The sequence below is a fragment of the Bubalus bubalis genome, chromosome 8 (genome assembly GCF_019923935.1).
Source record: "Bubalus bubalis isolate 160015118507 breed Murrah chromosome 8, NDDB_SH_1, whole genome shotgun sequence".
NCBI classification, from domain to species: Eukaryota; Metazoa; Chordata; class Mammalia; order Artiodactyla; family Bovidae; genus Bubalus; species Bubalus bubalis.
This window is the reverse complement of record NC_059164.1, coordinates 113,285,113-113,302,800: the sequence shown is the minus strand read 5'-3', so window position 1 is coordinate 113,302,800 and position 17,688 is coordinate 113,285,113. Positions and strand designations below refer to the sequence as shown.

General features: G+C 50.7%; 1 protein-coding gene across 2 annotated transcripts; it reads left to right on the top strand.

Moving 5' to 3' along the window:
• Positions 1 to 2,781: 2,781 nt before the first annotated feature.
• Positions 2,782 to 17,688, top strand: LOC102413365 (ATP-binding cassette sub-family F member 2). Of its 2 annotated transcripts, none has more exons than XM_006077664.4 (15): positions 2,782 to 2,940; positions 3,648 to 3,847; positions 8,319 to 8,531; positions 9,180 to 9,362; positions 9,446 to 9,617; positions 10,757 to 10,852; positions 12,128 to 12,230; positions 13,690 to 13,785; positions 13,924 to 14,043; positions 14,135 to 14,224; positions 14,587 to 14,697; positions 15,323 to 15,385; positions 15,597 to 15,725; positions 16,192 to 16,395; positions 17,066 to 17,688. In XM_006077664.4, exons 2-15 carry the CDS (start codon positions 3,691 to 3,693, stop codon positions 17,201 to 17,203), a joined length of 1,875 nt encoding a protein of 624 aa, XP_006077726.2. In that variant the 5' UTR covers positions 2,782 to 2,940; positions 3,648 to 3,690; the 3' UTR covers positions 17,204 to 17,688. The 2 variants fall into 2 exon arrangements, with proteins under 2 accessions (XP_006077726.2, XP_025147623.2); XM_025291838.3 differs by lacking the exon at positions 2,782 to 2,940 and adding an exon at positions 3,241 to 3,461.

Here is a 17,688-nt window from a genome sequence, read left to right as displayed (position 1 = left end):
ACAATGGAAACAGAGACTTTATTTTCTTGGGCTCCAAAACCACTGCAGATGGTGACTGCAGCCATGAAATTTCTTCTCCTTGGAAGAAAAGCTATGACCAACCTAGACAGCATATTAAAAAGCAAAGACATTACTTTGCTGACAAAGGTCTGTCTAATCAAAGCTATGGTTTTTCCAGTAGTCATGTATGGATGTGAGAGTTGGACCATAAAGAAGGCTGAGTGCCAAAGACTTGATGCCTTCAAATTGTGGCATTGGAAAAGACTGTTGAGAGTCCCTTGGACAGAAAGGAGATCAAACCAGTCAATCCTAAAGGAAATCAATCCTAAATATTCATTGGAGAGACTGATGCTGAAGCTCCAATACTTTGGCCACCTGATGCCAAGAGCTGACTCACTGGAAAAGACCCTGATGCTGGGAAAGAATGAGGGCAGGAGGAGAAGGGAACAACAGAGGACGACATGTTTGCATGTTGGACACGACTGAGTGACTGAACGGAACTGAACTTTCCCTTCATGCCCAGGTCTGTCCCCTGCAAGAGACCTAAACCCTGGATGAAAATGGCAGAACTTCTACCTTTTCTAGGCCAGTCTATTTACTGTGGAGACTTTACCCAGCAACTGTTAATTTATGGGTAATCATGGATGTGATTGGTTGGTCTGCAGGTAGATTTAGAGAAGTAACTCATTAGTCCTTGCCATCCCAAGTCACTTTACATAGCTGGAGTGGTTCCCAGTACCAAAAGAGTTGAGCTTCAAACACTGGTACTGTTTCCTACCAGCAGCGTTATTTTTTAAATAGTTCTGTGCCTTTATTTCCGATCTGTAAAATTGTATTTATACCCACTTTAGAGTCTGTTGGGGGAATTAAATTTGATGGCATAAATGAAGGAGTATAATTATGTTAGTTCTCTGTAACCTGAAACCTGCCTGTAACCAGGCATTTTATTGAGGCTGGGAGAGGCAGGCATATTGTAGACCTCCCAGGAGGCTAGGTGTTTGCATGAGTAATTTTATGTGAACCACAATCATATACAACTTCCTTGTTTCATAAAGAAGGGCACTGCAAGCAGTGAACTATTGTCTGTATATCTCTACCTAGAACAATGTTTGGCTTGTATGGCACTTATTACCTACATGTCATCATCTGTTTCCTTTTTAAATTTTTCATCTTGTCGGTAGAGTTGTGAGTTGTTTTATTTGGGGGCCTAAAGAGGACTATAGCCCAGGAGACAACCTCTCAGATAGCTCTGAGAAACTACTCTGAAAAAGTAGGAGAGGTGAGTATATATATATGACTGGTGGCTGGTGGAAGTGGTGGAGGGAGGGGTATGTGCAGTCAAACACACATTTTGGCAGAAGGTTGTTCCTAGCCACAAAGAGCCCATGTCTCCACTTTTTTAGACATGAGAAGATGCAAGAAATTGGGCTCATAAAATCTTCCCCAGAAAATATCTGAAGGTCTGTTTTGTCAATTTTCCCCAGAGCACAGAGTGCCTCATTCCTGATCTCTGTCCTGAACTCTTTTCAAGGTGTGTGGACGCTCCATGACTGCAGTAGCTAGTGACCTCATCGTTCTAAAACCAGATGGTGAGCAATAACTTTTAGTTGGCATTCTTAACTGTGAGCTCCGTGAGACCAGGGAAAGACGTACCACCACTGCAACTCTAGTATCTAGCTATGAGTCACACGTTGGTGAGTTAGTCTAGGAAAAGGCATGCTTAGAGGCCAAGAGGTGTGAAATGGCATGGCTTACCTCAGAAATGCAAGTAATTAGATTCTACTGGAGCATCAAGTTTGAGAAGGAAAACTAATTCTATGAGGAAGTGAAGTGAGCTCACTTTTTTTTAAAGGGTCGGGGGCTCTACTTTCGGATCAGGTGCTTCGCTTAAGCCGAGGAGCAAACTGAGATTTGCAGTTTTCAGTGCCGGAAATAACAGCTTCCTCTGCTCCCCCTAGCCGTGTCCCTGTGGGAGGCATTACTGATCAGAAACCTGGAGAAGTATTTGATAGACTACAGATTTAGGATTTGCTTACTGCAGGCTATGAGAAGCCCGTGAGGGGTTTTAAAACTATGAAAAGTAACGAGGGGGAAGGAAGAAAGAAAGAAAAAAAAAAAAAAACTAACGGGCAAGTGACGTTATTAAAGGTAAACTCCGAAGTCTTGATTTTCACTTCAGGGCTCTTCCCATCAAACTTACGGAACTTGGATGGAAACTTAACAAGTTTTGCAGTGGATGGGCAGAGCAGCGACGATTCAGGAACAACGCTCGGCACCGTCTAAAGTTTGGTTATCACTGGACCAGCCTCTAAAGCTTCGGTTTCACGGAACGAGGACGCCTTTCCTTCTCGGAGGGATAATTCTGTTCTTCGCATCCTCTTGGAAGCGATGAGCGTTTTCCCGGCCCTCTCTCACAGGTCGGCTCACCTTTCCTTCTCCTCCTCCTCCCCGTCCCGCCCCCCGCCATTGTTTCGACCCATTGCAGCCTGACGCCTGCTGGGAAGTGTAGTAGCTCGCCCTGCTGTCTGAGCCGGTTTGGCGACCCTGATGAAGCCGGTAGTTCCGCATAACCCCTCAGCTATTCCAGAGGCAGGGGAGCCAGGGACGGTCCAGCCGCTCCTCTGAGGAGCAAAACTGGGACTCGCCGCTTCCGGCGCCCGAAGCGGACCGCTAGCAGAGAGGGCTCTGGGACTCCAGTCCCCGTCAGCCGCGCGCATCGTGATGACGTCACTCCGGCCCGCGAGGCCCCTGGGATCCGCGGTAGTTCTCGAGGAGCGGGTCTCAGGTTCGGCAGCGGTGGCCGGAGGACGACACTTCCCAGGAGTCTGCGCGGCGGCGCGACGAGAGCCGCGCGAGGCCGTGATTGGCTGGTGAGCCGGCCGCACGCGGAGGAGCTCAAGAAGCCGCTCTGTTGCGACAGAGGCCGAGCGGAGAGGCCCAGTGAGTTGGGGGAAGGGGCGCTGGAAGGAGGCGGGGGCGGGGGAGGGTGCAGGCCGGTGAGGGGGTGAGGCGGAGGGGGGGACGAGAAGAGGGAGGAGGGACTGGGCTGGGATGGAGGCGACTGCAAGGGAGGAGAAGGGGCCAAGAGAGAGAAGCTGACGGGCGGAGGCTGGGGGAGGCTCGGAGGGGTGGTGGTGGGTGGCGAATGAAGAGACTCCGGCGGGTACTCACAACGGGGGGTGGGGGGGAAGACGAGGGCGCCCCGGGGAGAAGCTGGACTCGGCGGCCGGGTGGTGTGGATGGGGAAGACGGGGAGGAGGCCTGAGGTAGACGGGAGGGAGGAAGCCCGGGAAAGTGAGGCGGCCGGCCGGAGCGTGGAGCGCCAAGTTGTGGGGAAACTGGAGACCGGGGACGTGTGCCGAGGGGCAGAACCCGGTCCCTCAAGTGGAGGCCCTGAAAGGAGGAGCGTCTCCAGAGCGAGGCCGTGGGGATTGGTGGACAAAGCCCTGAGGGAAGAGCTGGTGAGATGGGAAGAGCGGCAGAGAAGCCGAACTGGCTGGAGACATCCTGACAAAAGTTGGAAGCGACTTTAGGCTGGGGCGGAGCTGGGTAGCCGAAGCTTGCTAGGGAATTCCTGAGACGGATGGAGCACAAGGCCCAGGCACTGTGCAGAAGTTTAGAATTTGGGGGTGTTTGCCTTCCTTCAGGCTTTCTGGAAGAACAGTAACGGTTTCCCTGTGGTTCATCACCATGCCCTCCGACCTGGCTAAGAAGAAGGCAGCCAAAAAGAAGGAAGCTGCCAAAGCCCGACAGCGGCCCAGAAAAGGACATGAAGAAAACGGAGATGCCATCACAGAGCCACAGGTGGCAGAGGAGAGAAATGAGGCCAATGGCCGAGAGACCACAGGTGAATAGAGGGAGAGGTGGGTTCCTGGGGTGGTTGCTGGGACCCAGTGGATGCCCCTGCTGGAATCTGAGTCAGGATGCTGGAAATGCCAGAGAGTGTATCTGGTGCCACAAACTTTTCATGATGAACCGAACCAGTAGGGTTGGAGCTTGATCAAGGAAACTGAACACAGTTCTCACATACACAGTGGCAAGCAAATATGAGAGTTGTTGTGCTGCCTTGCTGCCCTGTCTTCTAGATTTGCAGGTCAGGTCCCTGCCCCTTTCTGAATTTTCATTTCTACACATGGAGGCAGTGTGCCAGGCTGTTTGCCACCTGATACCCTTGTCCTCCTGGGGCAGTGACTGTACCAACAAGACAGAAACATATGAATTGTTTAATGGGTTTTTCCTGGGAAAGAGATGCGTTTCTGTTACAAGTGCTTCTCAAGTATTAGACACAAGATCACTGAATACTGAGGCACTATAAGCATGGGCTTTCCTCTGATAACTTGCAGTCTAGATTGGGAAACAGGGAAGTGTGTGATAAAGAATATTCCAGGCTCTTGGTTGTCTATGCCAGCCTTCTTCCTTGCTCCTAAAAGCTTTCTAAACAGGCCTTCTCTGTTGTCTACTGTTGTCCCTTGAATAGTCACCACATTTCTGTCCACTTACAAATTGAGGTTCTTATACTCTAATTTTTATACTAGCTACATTTGACATTTCTCTTAGGGCCCAGCTCAAGGTGGTAAAATCTTTCCCTGTCAAGCCTGACCTCAATAATACTGCTATTCACTATATCTCTGTACTATCTATCCAGGGCTTCCCTGTGGCTCAGATGGTAGAGAATCTGCCTGCAATGCAGGAAGCCCAGGTTCAGTCCCTGGGTCGAGAAGATCCCCTGGAGAAGGAATGGCAACCCACTCCAGTATTCTTGCCTGGAGAATCCCATGGACAGAGGAGCCTGGTGGGCTACAGTCCACGGGGTCACAGTGAGCGCGTGCGCACGCAAACACAAACACACACTATCTCTAGGGTTGCTTTTTCTTTGGCCAGTACTACACGGCATATGGAATCCTAGTTCCTAGACTAGGGGATTCAACCCATGTCCCCTGCAGAGGAAGTAAGGACTCCCAACCACTGAACCTCCAGGGGTATCCCAGTGTTACCTTCATTGTATCTATCTCTCCATCTGAATTGTTTGATCTTTGAGTGCAGGGACTGTGTCTTGGGTAATACTTCTTTTTTTGCATGATTACCCTTGCAGACAGAGATACTAGGTAAAGTTGCAGGAGGAGAGAATTATTCATGCAAGTTGCAACAGAGACAGGAATTCTGAAAAAAACAGGGTTTAAAATGATTGCGAGGAGAGAGTTAAATGGTAGGAATCGTCTCCAGGATAAGAGTTGTGAGGGAGGACTGTGTGGTCAGGTCAGGCAGCCTTCCTCCCGGCCAGGGTAGCGGGGAGATTTTCCTCCCGGCCAGGGTAGCAGGGAGATTTTCCTCCCGGCCAGGGTAGCGGGGAGATTTTCCTCCAGGCCAGGGTAGCGGGGAGATTTTCCTCCTGGCCAGGGTAGCGGGGAGATGGGTAGGTAAGAACGGTGGGAGGGGACAAGAGGGCTGGTTTGTGATCTGTCAAGTAGGGCTCCCTCTAGGCTCTCAGGGACAGGGGTTAAGCCTCAATTCTGTAGTACTTTCTGGATGAGTTGGAAAAGTAGACAACCGAATCCCACTTTGAGACTCTTGTCCACAGTTCCCATTACAAACTTCTTTGCCTTTCTCCCTAGAAAATCAGAATTTGTCAGGGCAAGCCCAGCTGTACCACCCCTAACTCAGTCATAAGGGAGCTTTGGGTTTCCCCCTGCTTCCTCAGGGAGCTACTGTTCTAAAATATAAAATCTGGGTTTTTCCCAGCTTTCTCTCTGAAAATATTTCTTATTGCCAGGGACCCAGGGTCATTTCTGCTTTCATAACTAATGGATCATCTGTCCTCTCTCACAAGACTGGGTCTGCTCTCTTCTCTGAGTTTGGAATTACTTAATTCTCCAACCTGGTAGTTACCATTGCTACATGGTCTTCTTTAGGTAGTGAGATATGGAAAGATCAAGAAATATCAAAGAAAGTGACTTCTGACAAACTACTCAACCTTTCGAATGTGAGACTCTTTAGGATGGGTACTGGAGTTCATCTGGTCCCCTTGTTTGGGAAATGAATAGAAAGGGGCTGCTTGTGAAGTCTACAGTATTCCTTCTGATAAAGTTTATTCCAGAATCCTTTCTCCCATTTATTCAGTGCTGTTCACTTATCTTTTGAGCCTGTTTTCTAGGATGCTATAGGCCAAGACAGTGAGGTATAAGTCTTAAAGCTCAGGAGATGATTTAGGTCATAGATGCTATAAACTGGAAAAGTGAAGTCACTCAGTCGTGTCCAACTCTTTGCAACCCCATGGACTGTAGCCTACCAGGTTCCTCCATCCATGGAATTTTCCAGGCAAGAGTACTGGAGTGGGTTGCCATTTCCTTCTCCAATAAACTGTCAAAGATCAAGAGAAAAGTTGTATAGCTGTGTCTTGGTGTCTGCTGAGGTTTGGTCCCAGGATCCCTGTGGATACCAGAATCCACAGATGCTCAAGGCTGTTACATAGAATGGTATATGTAGTCTTTGCATATAACCTGGCACATCTCTAAATTCCTTACTGTATCTAATACAACATAAATATATGAAATAGTTGCTAGTGTGTGGCAAATTCAAGTTTTACTATTTGGAACTCTCTGGAGTGTTTTTTTTTTAACCCACATTTGAATTAAACATGATTTTGGATGCAGAACTATGGATACAGAGGGTTGGCTGTGTAGCTTTCCTTTAATTTTGATCTTCTTCCCTGAGCACATGGAGATACTGTCCAGAGATCGGCAAACTTTTTCTGTAAAGATCCAGATAGTGAATATTTGCAGCTCTGTGGCCCATATGGTCTCTGATGCAGCTGTTCAGCTTTGCCATTGTGGTGGAAAGCAGCCATAGACAACATGAAAGTGTTGGGTGTGACTGTCTCCCAATAAAACTTTATTTACAAAAGCAGGCAGCTGGCCAAATGTGGCCAGCCTGTTTTGTAAGCCACCCCCTCCCAGGCTAAGAATGTTTTTTACATTTTTTAAGTGGTTATGTTTCAAATGGTAATGGATGTACCTATGTAATAGTTGTGATTTTGCTACTAGGGCTATAACCCTAAAATATTTACCATCTGGCCCTTTAAGAAAAAGTTTACTAGCTCCTTGCTGCTAAGTCGCTTTAGTCATGTCCGACTCTGTGCGACCCCATAAATGGCAGCCCACCAGGCTCCCCTATCCCTGGGATTCTCCAGGCAAGAATACTGGAGTGGGTTGCCATTTCTTTATCCAATGCATGAAAGTGAAAAGTGAAAGTGAAGTCGCTCAGTCGTGTCCGACTGGCAGCGACCCCATGGACTGCAGCCTACCAGGCTCCTCTGTCCATGGGATTTTCCAGGCAAGAGTACTGGAGTGGGGTGCCATTGCCTTCTCCGTACTAACTCCTTATCTAGATCATAAACTTCTCTCTACACTGTCGTCTCAAGATCTAGAAAAAGGATTGGCACAAAATGGGGCTGTGAAAAGCCTGGTGACTCAACTGTGTAGAAAGACTTTTTAAATTCCTCTCCTCCACCAAAACTGCCCTGGACCCCTCTCTGTTTTCTTGTACTGGTTCCTTCCAGGCAGTATAGCTTCTTGGAATTAGCACCTGGAAACTCTCTAGGTTGTAGAGGAAGAGAACTGCACCTCTGTAGCATCTGCTTTCTCTGGGGCATTGATACTAATTTGGGGGCTTCCCTGATGGCTCGGTGCTAAAGAATCCGCCTGCCCATGAAAAAGACACGGGTTCGATCCCTGAGTTGGAAAGATCCCCTGGAGAAGGAAATGGCAACTACTCCAGTATTCTTGCCTGGGAAATCCCATGGACAGAGGAGCCTGGTGGACTACAGTCCATGGGGATCACAAAGAGTGAGACATGACTCAGCGACTGAACAACGACAGCTAATTTTTAATACACACTCATAGAGGACGATTTGGAGTTCTAGCCATTGCTACCATGCGTCATATCATCTAAGAACAAGAGAAGTTAGAATTAAAAGGACAAGTTGTGAAGTAAAAAATGTCCATGAAAGCAGGATACCAGGGCCGAACTACATGTAGTGTTAAAGCTTATGAAACATCTGAGTCAGCTCAACCTGATCTTGAGCCCTGGTCCTTCAGGACACGCATTCAGCCTTTGGATTTTTATGTGTTAATACGTGGTAACTTAAAGAAGGGCAAAAGCCACAAATGCCCAAGCAGGGGCCTGAGCCCTCAGCCCTCACAGTAAAAGTCTGATGCTCTTCTGACTGAGCCACCCAGATGCCCCAAGATGTGCCTTTTTGTGTAAGAGCTTAGCGTGGCTTACAGCCCTCTTCCCAGATTGCTTTGCTTTTCTGTCCCCAGAAGTGGATTTGCTGACCAAGGAGCTGGAGGACTTCGAAATGAAGAAAGCTGCTGCTCGAGCTGTCACTGGCGTCCTCGCCTCTCACCCCAACAGTACTGACGCCCACATCATCAACCTCTCCCTCACCTTCCATGGTCAAGAGCTGCTCAGCGACACCAAACTGGAATTAAACTCAGGCCGTCGCTATGGCCTCATCGGCTTAAATGGAATTGGTGAGGCCCTTGGAAAGCAAGGTGGGAGGTATCTCTTCTTGGCTCATCTGTTGCTCAGCAAGTGTTTCCTTAGCACCAGCTGTGTACAAAGCTGGGCATTTGCAGTATGGGTGGGAGCCAGATGTGCCCACCTACCCATACAGAGTAGTCATGTGATAAGTACCACGTGAGTCATTGCAGGCAGTAGGTGCTAGAGAAGTGGGTAGGAGCAGGTGGGAGTGGTGTGTGAAGCGTTTGTAGGTGCACAGACTTCACAGAGGAGGACTGGGACAGGACCTGGCAGAACCGTGTCCCACTGAGGGGGCAGTCATAGGATTTCAATGAATGAAAGGAAAGAAAGGACTCAATAAACGGGGAGGTCTTGGTTTGACTGGGAAAGATTGAAGGTGGGAGAAGGGGATGACAGAGGATGAGATGGTTGGATGGCATCACTGACGTGATGGACATAAGTTTGGGTAGGCTCCGGGAGTTGGTGATGGACAGGTGAGCCTGGCGTGCTGCAGTCCATGGGGTCACAAAGAGCCGGACACGAATGAGTGACTGAACTAACTTGGTTTGACTGGAGTGGAGAGACTGATGTGGGGCAGTGACAGGCAGAGCTGTGCTGAGCGTCCCCTTCTCTGCCTGTTTGTCGCCTGCCTCTCTCAGGAAAGTCCATGCTGCTCTCTGCTATTGGGAAACGCGAAGTGCCCATCCCCGAGCACATTGACATCTACCATCTGACTCGGGAGATGCCCCCTAGTGACAAGACGCCCCTGCAGTGTGTGATGGAAGTGGACACGGAGCGGGCCATGCTGGAGAGGGAGGCTGAGCGGCTGGCTCATGAGGACGGTAGGGCTCCGGACCCAGGGGCGTGGGGTGGCTTCCCCCCGGGAAAGGCCCCAGGAGCCTCACTGGCCACGCGCCGTCCACAGCGGAGTGTGAGAAGCTCTTAGAGCTCTACGAGCGGCTGGAGGAGCTGGATGCCGACAAGGCGGAGATGAGAGCCTCGCGGATCTTGCACGGACTGGGTTTCACGCCTGCCATGCAACGCAAGAAGCTCAAAGACTTCAGTGGGGGCTGGAGGATGCGGGTTGCCCTCGCCAGGTGCGTCTCCCCCACCTCCGCCCTCCGTGGCACCCTGTCTCTTCTCAGGGTTGAGTGCTGTCTCCCGCAGAACTGTTTAGAACAGGGGTCAGTGGTCAGTCTATGCCAGATACCAACAGTGTGGAGGGGCGGGGGTGGTGTACATGAGCTAAAGAGTGAGCTTCCTGACCCAAGTGGTCCCTGTTGGACTTGGGCACCGTGTTCAGGAATCCTAGGGCCAGCTCTAGGTAAATGGGAGGATAGGTCTGTCTCTTTCCTCTTGACTGCTCTCCCCCCCTGCTTTTTGGGCTTCAGCCTTTCTAATTCTTGTTGTATAAAGATAACCTGTTAGGCAGCCGCTAGGGTATCTGTCCTTCTTGCCTCTCTTGACCTGATCTGGAACCAGTTTCTGTAGGCCGTCATTTCCGCACCAATCCCCCAAGAAGTCCCCAGTCACATAAGTGGTTCCTTCCCCCACCCCTCTCTGCGCAGGGCCTTGGGGAGGCTTGATACACTGCTTCAGCAAGGGTGCCTGAATGTGCTCTGGAACATAAGAGCCTTGCTTTCATGTGCCGGCAAGGAGTTGTAGCCTCAGATTCACTAGGCAGCTTTTACACACACAGATTTCCTGGCCTCTTCACATCTGTGCTGGAGTCAGACGTCCGGAAACCTGGTTTCTAAAAAGTGCTGCAGATGTGGTGACCACAGGGGTGGGACCAGCACTGTCCCCTTGTTCCTCCTGCTTGAGATGCCATCTAAGAAAAGAACATTCTTGGGCCTCTTTGCTAGAGTCTAGCAAACCCACCAGTTAGGTCTCACCTGCATGCTTTTTAGCAGTGTACTTTTTCTGTATCCTTTTGTGTATCCCGATGCTCACCAGCCTTAGTGTAAGAGACTTGTAGACTCATAAGGAACTTTTACAGCCTTACGTCCGAGCTACATCTTCCCTCTGCTTCTCAGTTCTGTTTTCTGCTCTTTAACCCCCACCCTTCATCTCTGGTTTCTCTCCTACTTCTCACCTTTTGTCTGAGGTGTAGACCCTAGAGTTGATTTCAGGACTCAGTGCAGGCCTGACCAGAGCTGCAGGTGGCAGGCAGGCCCTCCCCTCCTGTGTAGCACGCGGTAGACTGAAGTGGTTCTGTCTCCTTTCCTGTCTTCAGAGCCCTCTTCATTCGACCCTTCATGCTGCTCCTGGACGAGCCCACCAACCACCTGGACCTCGATGCTTGTGTGTGGTTGGAAGAAGAGCTAAAGACGTAAGAGGCGGGGCTGGGGGGAAGGGGCAGGTCCTCAGGGAGGGGCTGAGCAGAGTCCAGGGGAGATGACACCCAGGACCCACAGTGACACTAGAGCAGTGAGCAATGGAGCGAAGTGAGGCCAGAGGGAGACCAGACTGAAGAGGTGGTGGCCACCTTTGTTCTTGTTTAGTCGCTCAGTCGTGTCTGACTTGTTAGGACTCCATGGACTCTAGCCTGCCAGACTTGTCTGTCCGTGGGATTTTCCAGGCAGGGATACTGAAGTGGGTTGCCATTTTTTTCTCCAGAGGATCTTCCCCACCCAGGGATCAAATCCATGTCTCTTGCATTGCAGGCTGGTTCTATACCACTGAGCCACCAGCAAAGCCCAGTAACCATCTTTAGGGCAGGCCATTTTGTTAGCTTTTGTTTAGTCTTAAATATATGAATTTTTTTGTTTTATTTTTTTGTTTTTTTTTCCTATTATTTAAAATATAACATTTTTATTAAAGATAATATTTTTTCTTAATTGTATTTGTATCATATTAAACAAGGATCCTTATATAAGATCATGATGCAGTGACAAAGAGAAAAATAGCCCATATGGCCGTGGTCCTTTGCTTGAGAGTCAGATAACCTGGAAAGCTGCCCCAGTTCTAGAAGAAGGCTTTCCATGGTCTCTTCAGTGACCTGCTACCTTCTTTATAAAAAGGAGTGGTTTAGTCGCTAAGTCATGTCTGACTCTTGTGACCCCATGGACTGTAGCCTGCCAGGTTTCTCTGCCCCTAGGATTCTCCAGGCAAGAATACTGGAGTGAGTTACCATTTCCTTCTCCAAGCCATCTTCCCAACCCAGGAATCGAACCTGGGTCTCCTGCATCACAGGCAGATTCCTTACCAACTGAGCTATGAAGGTAGTAATATGAAAAGGAGAGCCTGGTGATTTTTACTATACCCATTCCAGTTCTCTTCTGGCTTTAAATGTGTTTATGGGTGCTTGTGCACACTTTTGATTTTACCATCACTATTACTGCCATCTCCACTCCATTCTTTGGAAAGTTAAAGCAGAAGTTTGAGGAATCTCGACTGCCTCACCACACTTTGAAAAACGCCTAGTGTCCTTATACACAGATTGAGCGCTGGCAGCTCAGAGCTGGCAACTGGCCAGAAAATCTAGAGGTCGCTCAGGCATAAGGGTGGGAAAGGATGAAGGTTTTCTGGGCCCGACGTTCAGCTCCCCTGTTGTGAACTGTCTACCATGTTGAGCTCCTCCCTGATTGGTTCTCTGGCTTTGCAGTTTTAAGCGCATCTTGGTCCTCGTCTCCCATTCCCAGGACTTCCTGAATGGTGTCTGTACCAACATCATTCACATGCACAATAAGAAGCTGAAGTATTACACGGTGAGTGGGCTTAGCTTCTCCGCAGTACCCACTGTGCTTACCCGTTCCATGAAGTTCTCCTTTAAAAAAAAATTTGACTTAGCAGCCCTTTTCTACCTATTGCTATAAAAAGATGTGGACAGGGAGTTCTGCAGCCTGTTTTATTTTAGTCCCAAAGTAATTGCTTTCAGGCCATAGGCCATGGATTGGCAGCCTGTGCACGGGGTGTATGTTTGCCTTATGCAGAGAGGCTGCCTCTTCACGGTGCCCAGGCAGGCCTTGCTGCCCTCTGCCTTCTTGAGTAGCTGCTTATGAAAAATAGAATTCCTCTTTATTCATAGTTGTATTCACCAGAGGAGTGTTAATAGTTCTTACATAGTTTTTCAGAAATTTCACATGTACTTGCAAGCATTTGTAAAAAATTTTATGTACCCATACCATGATCCTGTTGGTTGAGTTTAAATTTTAATATGTCTTGGACAGCTTTCCATATGAGTATATTTAAATTGCCCCCCTTTTTTTCCAGTGACTGCATGGTATTGCATTGCGTGGCTGTCCTGTAACTTATTTGTCAGACTCTGATGGATGTTTAGCTTGAGTCTGGGTGTTTGCAGACAGACACCACGGAAGTCCATAGTGCAGGGTCTGCTACTGCTAAGTCACTTTGGTCGTGTCCGACTCTGTGCGACCCCATAGACGGCAGCCCACCCGGCTCCGCCGTCCCCGGGACTCCCCAGGCAAGAACACTGGAGTGGGTTGCCATTTCCTTCTCCAATGCATGAAAGTGAAAAGTGAAAGTGAAGTCGCTCAGTCGTGTCCGACCCTCAGCGACCCCATGGACTGCAGCCCCCCAGGCTCCTCTATCCATGGGATTTTCCAGGCAAGAGTACTGGAGTGGGGTGCCATTGCCTTCTGCCAGGTCCTAAATCTGACTGGTCTGGTGTCTTCCCACCTGGAGGCAGTTCTTGTGGCCTGCCTGGGGCTTCAGCCTCTCCAGGTGGGGAGGGGATGCACATGCCCTTGGAAGGCTGTGAGCCTCTTGATGATCAGTATGACAGTGGTTTTCAGGGCTCCTGCCCGGGCTGTGGGTGTCTTTATGGTTAACCCGAGGATTTAGTCTGAATCCCTGCTCTAGGAAGGAGAGGCACGCAGTTTGAAAAGACCTCAGCTTCTAAATTCAGATATGCTTCTTTTTTTTTTAATATTTATTTATTTGGCTGTGTTGGGTCTTAGTTGTGGCATGTGGGATCTAGTTCCCTAATGATGGATCAGACCCGGGCCACCTGCATTAGGAGCTCAGAGTCTTAACTGCTAAACCAGTAGGGAAGTCCCAGAATATGTTTCTTTAATGCACTTCCTCTTCCCCCGCTGCACCACCCCATAGCCAGGGCCAAGTCAGGTGCCATCTCGAACACCCCCTGAGTGAGGACCCAGGGCCGAGGCTAGCGCTGCCCATCTCACCCAGTGCGTCTTCCTGCAGGGTAATTACGATCAGTATGTGAAGACGCGGCTGGAGCTGGAAGAGAACCAGATGAAGAGGTTTCACTGGGAGCAGGATCAGATCGCACACATGAAGGTAGGGTCACGATCTCCTCCTCCGAGAGAGCTGACGGTGTCTGGGGAGGTGCGGGGGCTAGAGAAGTCCTTTACCCTCTTTTCAGATGAATCGTGGGGTACCTGCCCACACGCAAGCCCCCTCTCTGCACTCTTTCAGAACTACATTGCTAGGTTTGGTCATGGCAGTGCCAAGCTGGCCCGGCAGGCCCAGAGCAAGGAGAAGACGCTACAGAAAATGATGGCATCAGGACTGACAGAGAGGGTTGTGAGCGACAAGGTAGGGTCTGGTTGGGTGGAATTATGTGGCCTAAGGTGAGATGGATAAGGAAGGACCTGACTTGATAAACACCTCTTTATCCTCTTCCTAGACGCTGTCATTTTATTTCCCACCATGTGGCAAGATCCCTCCGCCTGTTATTATGGTGCAGAATGTCAGCTTCAAGTACACGAAAGATGGGGTGAGTACGTGGGTGTGGTTGGGAGGCTGGGGTACATTGTACGAGGTGTCAGCTGGCGAGAAGAGTGTCCTGTTTGCTGACCACATCTACTAACCCTTGTGCTGCTGGGGAGTTTCCAGACCTGGCAGCCTGGGTTGCCTCACTGAGAGCCTTAGAGGAGTGGGGGTCCCCTCCAAGTACTTGGAGGGGACATTGCTCAGCCGCATTGGTGGGTGGAGGCAGTGGGTAGGGGGCTGCCATGGAGCTTCCTTCCTCCTCACTCCCGCCGCCTCTAGTGGTGACTGGGGGCTCAGCGAGATTGCTCTGCCAGTTGGATTGATCACCCTACCCCTGGGTCTGTTTCTCTCCCCCACCCCCCTCAGCCTTGCATCTACAACAATCTAGAGTTCGGTATTGATCTCGACACCCGAGTGGCTCTGGTGGGGCCCAATGGAGCAGGGAAGTCAACTCTTCTGAAGCTGCTAACTGGAGAGGTATGGTGCCAAGTCAGGGCGTGGGACTCCAGCATTAGATGCCAGTGTGTCAGGGTCGGGGGGCGGCATGCAAGGGCCACTGGTCTTGGAAGGCCTGCGTGCTCTCATGACGAGTGAGCCGTCCTCTGGGGGGCGGGTCATCACTGGCCAGTGTGATGTTTAGGGCATTTTCTTAGAGAAAACTGGGAGAAGGAGTGTGTGTGTGAGAGAGCCTGTGAGAGACAACCCAGGCCTGTTCTCACTGCCTTCCCGTGTCTTCGTTCAGAGCATTTAGAACACAGGAGCGGCTCTGCATTTAGAAATGTTTTTATTGTAGAAAACGTATGTTGGACCCCTGCGAGTCCTCTGTCACAGTTCAGTGCAGGGGATAGTAGTCCTTTAATAACTACCCAGTGGATCATGTGGTGTGTGTCTCTGCCTCCCCTGAGAACATCTGTCTCGGTGTATTTTCTCTGAGTGGCCAGAAAAGCAGTTTGTGAGGTGGTGGTGCGGGTTCTGTTTTGGAAGTTGTAGGAGTCTTGCTTGGTGTGAACGTATGTTTGCTTCCTGTCTGCTTCTGACCAGGTTTCCTTGTCTGTGTGCTTATCTTTCCACTGTCTACTCTTTTTTTTTTATCTTCCTGTAGCTACTGCCCACAGATGGAATGATCCGAAAACACTCTCATGTCAAGATAGGGCGCTACCATCAGGTACAGTCTTGGTGGGGCACGGGGAGCTGCCCAGGGTGTGCGAGCAGGGCCGCGTGTGCCCAGGTCAGCTCCGGGTGCTTCTGCAGTCTTGAACAGCTGCCCGGGGAGAGGTAGAGAGACGGTACGCGGCAGCTACCCCAGCAGGCTGCCTTTGAAGAACACCAGGCACACCTGGGTGGGTTCTTTTTTTTTTTTTTTTTTTCCCCTGTAGCATTTACAAGAGCAGCTAGACTTAGACCTCTCGCCTTTGGAGTACATGATGAAATGCTACCCCGAGATCAAGGAGAAGGAGGAGATGCGGAAGATCATTGGGCGATACGGTCTCACAGGGAAACAGCAGGTCAGCGGATTGGGGTGGGAGGACCCCAGGCAACTGGGAGACACGGGCTGGGCGTCTGTTTTTTCCTCTGCTCTAGGTGGTTACAGATTGGAGCTCTAAAGTCTCAAGGGAGGGTGGGGGGTCGCGTGCTGGTCTCTGACATGCCCTTGCCCCCAGACTAGCAGGATGGGCCATGGTGTTAAAAGCAAGGGAAATTGAGATCTAGAACGCAGGGTCCTCTGATCCAGACTCAGGTCCCCTGACGGCTGCACTGCGTGAAGACCCTGTGCCGAGGCAGGCTTCAGACTCCAGGTGTGTCCCTTCTAGGCCCTTGAGGGACTGGCAGGGTGCCACTGTCTTACTGTGTGACCTGGGGTCTTCCTGAGCCCCGCTGTCTGTGTGATAACAGAGAAGCCATGGGGAGAGGTGAGTCTTAATGCGTGGTGAGGGCAACCCCAGACCTCGTAAATGACCTGGTTCCACGCAGGTGAGCCCGATCCGGAACCTGTCTGATGGGCAGAAGTGCCGAGTGTGTCTGGCTTGGCTGGCCTGGCAGAACCCCCACATGCTCTTCCTGGACGAGCCCACCAACCACCTGGACATTGAGACCATCGATGCCCTGGCAGATGCCATCAATGACTTTGAGGGCGGTATGATGCTGGTCAGCCATGACTTCAGACTCATCCAACAGGTGAGACTCGCGGCCAGGACGCGGTTGGGGGTAGAACACCCCCATGGCACATGGGGGACACTGAATCCACATTACCATGTTTGGGAAAAGGGCGCAGGACGTAGGGTGGAGAGGACCACATCTTATGGTTTCTCTGAGAAACTTAGAAAGCCTTCACAGAAATACTTTAATTCTTCATTAGCTATTTGGGGCTGTTAGCCTACTTGGCATCGTTGGCCAAAATCAGGGAGAGAATTGAGTAGCGAACAGGGTGCTTTTGCTATTGTTTCCAGGATTCTTCAGCCTGGAAATAGTATTGTACTAAGGAGCCTCTGGATTAGACAGAGGGCTCCTGCTTGTCACTGGGGAGAAAGCTTCTGGTCATTTCTCTGAAGCTGTGAGGAAGACGGGGTGGAACGCAGGAAGCCGAGAGTGAGGCCCTGAACAGGTCTGGGTCCTGCTGGGGAACTAGCAGTTGGGGTGACCGGCGGGTTCCAGCTTGGAAGGCCCCAGCCCCTGCTGGTGTCTAGATTAGACCATCCCCAGAAACGCTGAGGGGGTGAAATGGAGCTGGATGTGGGCTGGCGGGAGCTTATGGGGTTTTTTTCTCAGACTCTGCCGGGAACAGTCTCCTGGGCCGGGGTGGGAAGGGCGCTGGCCAGGGTGGCTAAGTCTGGGGTTTGCTCTCCAGGTTGCACAGGAAATCTGGGTCTGTGAGAAGCAGACAATCACCAAGTGGCCTGGAGACATCCTCGCCTACAAGGAGCACCTCAAGTCCAAGCTGGTGGGCGAGGAGCCCCAGCCCACCAGGCGGACCCACAACGTGTGAGGCCTTGCCGGCCGGCTGGCTGGGCCGAGCCCCCGGGGCCACGTCCTGCATTGCTGCAATACTGCTCCCCAGCCCCTGCCCCCACCTGCCTTAGCTGCACTCTGATCCTATCCACAGCTGGACAGGACCTGTCTGTCTCCTGTCCTTCCAGCTACTGTGTCCATGTCTGGACTCGGCTGGCTGTTCCCGCCAGCTCCTCGCTGGTTCTGACCCGATAGTGATGCAGCCAGAGGCCTCCGAGGGTCAGCCCGCAGGCCCATGCCCTGGGTTGGCCTGTGAAAAAGCTTAGGATCCTCGTTCTCTGGGTTTTGGTGATGTTGGAGGAATACCCCCCCAGCCCACCGCCCCCATTCCTTTCTGCTTCTGGTTTGGAGCTCTGGACCAGGGCCTTAATCCTGGTCGGTTTTTAAATAATTATTTAACGGTGTAACTTTTAGACCTGCGTGACATCTACAAAGCGTCCAATAAAGAAAGAAGAAGCCATG

Bases quoted from the DNA above. Each gene is read 5' to 3' on its own strand.
- LOC102413365 (XM_006077664.4), top strand. From the start codon at position 3,691: ATGCCCTCCGACCTGGCTAAGAAGAAGGCAGCCAAAAAGAAGGAAGCT. The intron at 14,698-15,322 runs GTATGGTGCCAA...ATCTTCCTGTAG, and splicing joins TGAAGCTGCTAACTGGAGAG to CTACTGCCCACAGATGGAAT. The intron at 15,386-15,596 runs GTACAGTCTTGG...TTTCCCCTGTAG, and splicing joins AGATAGGGCGCTACCATCAG to CATTTACAAGAGCAGCTAGA.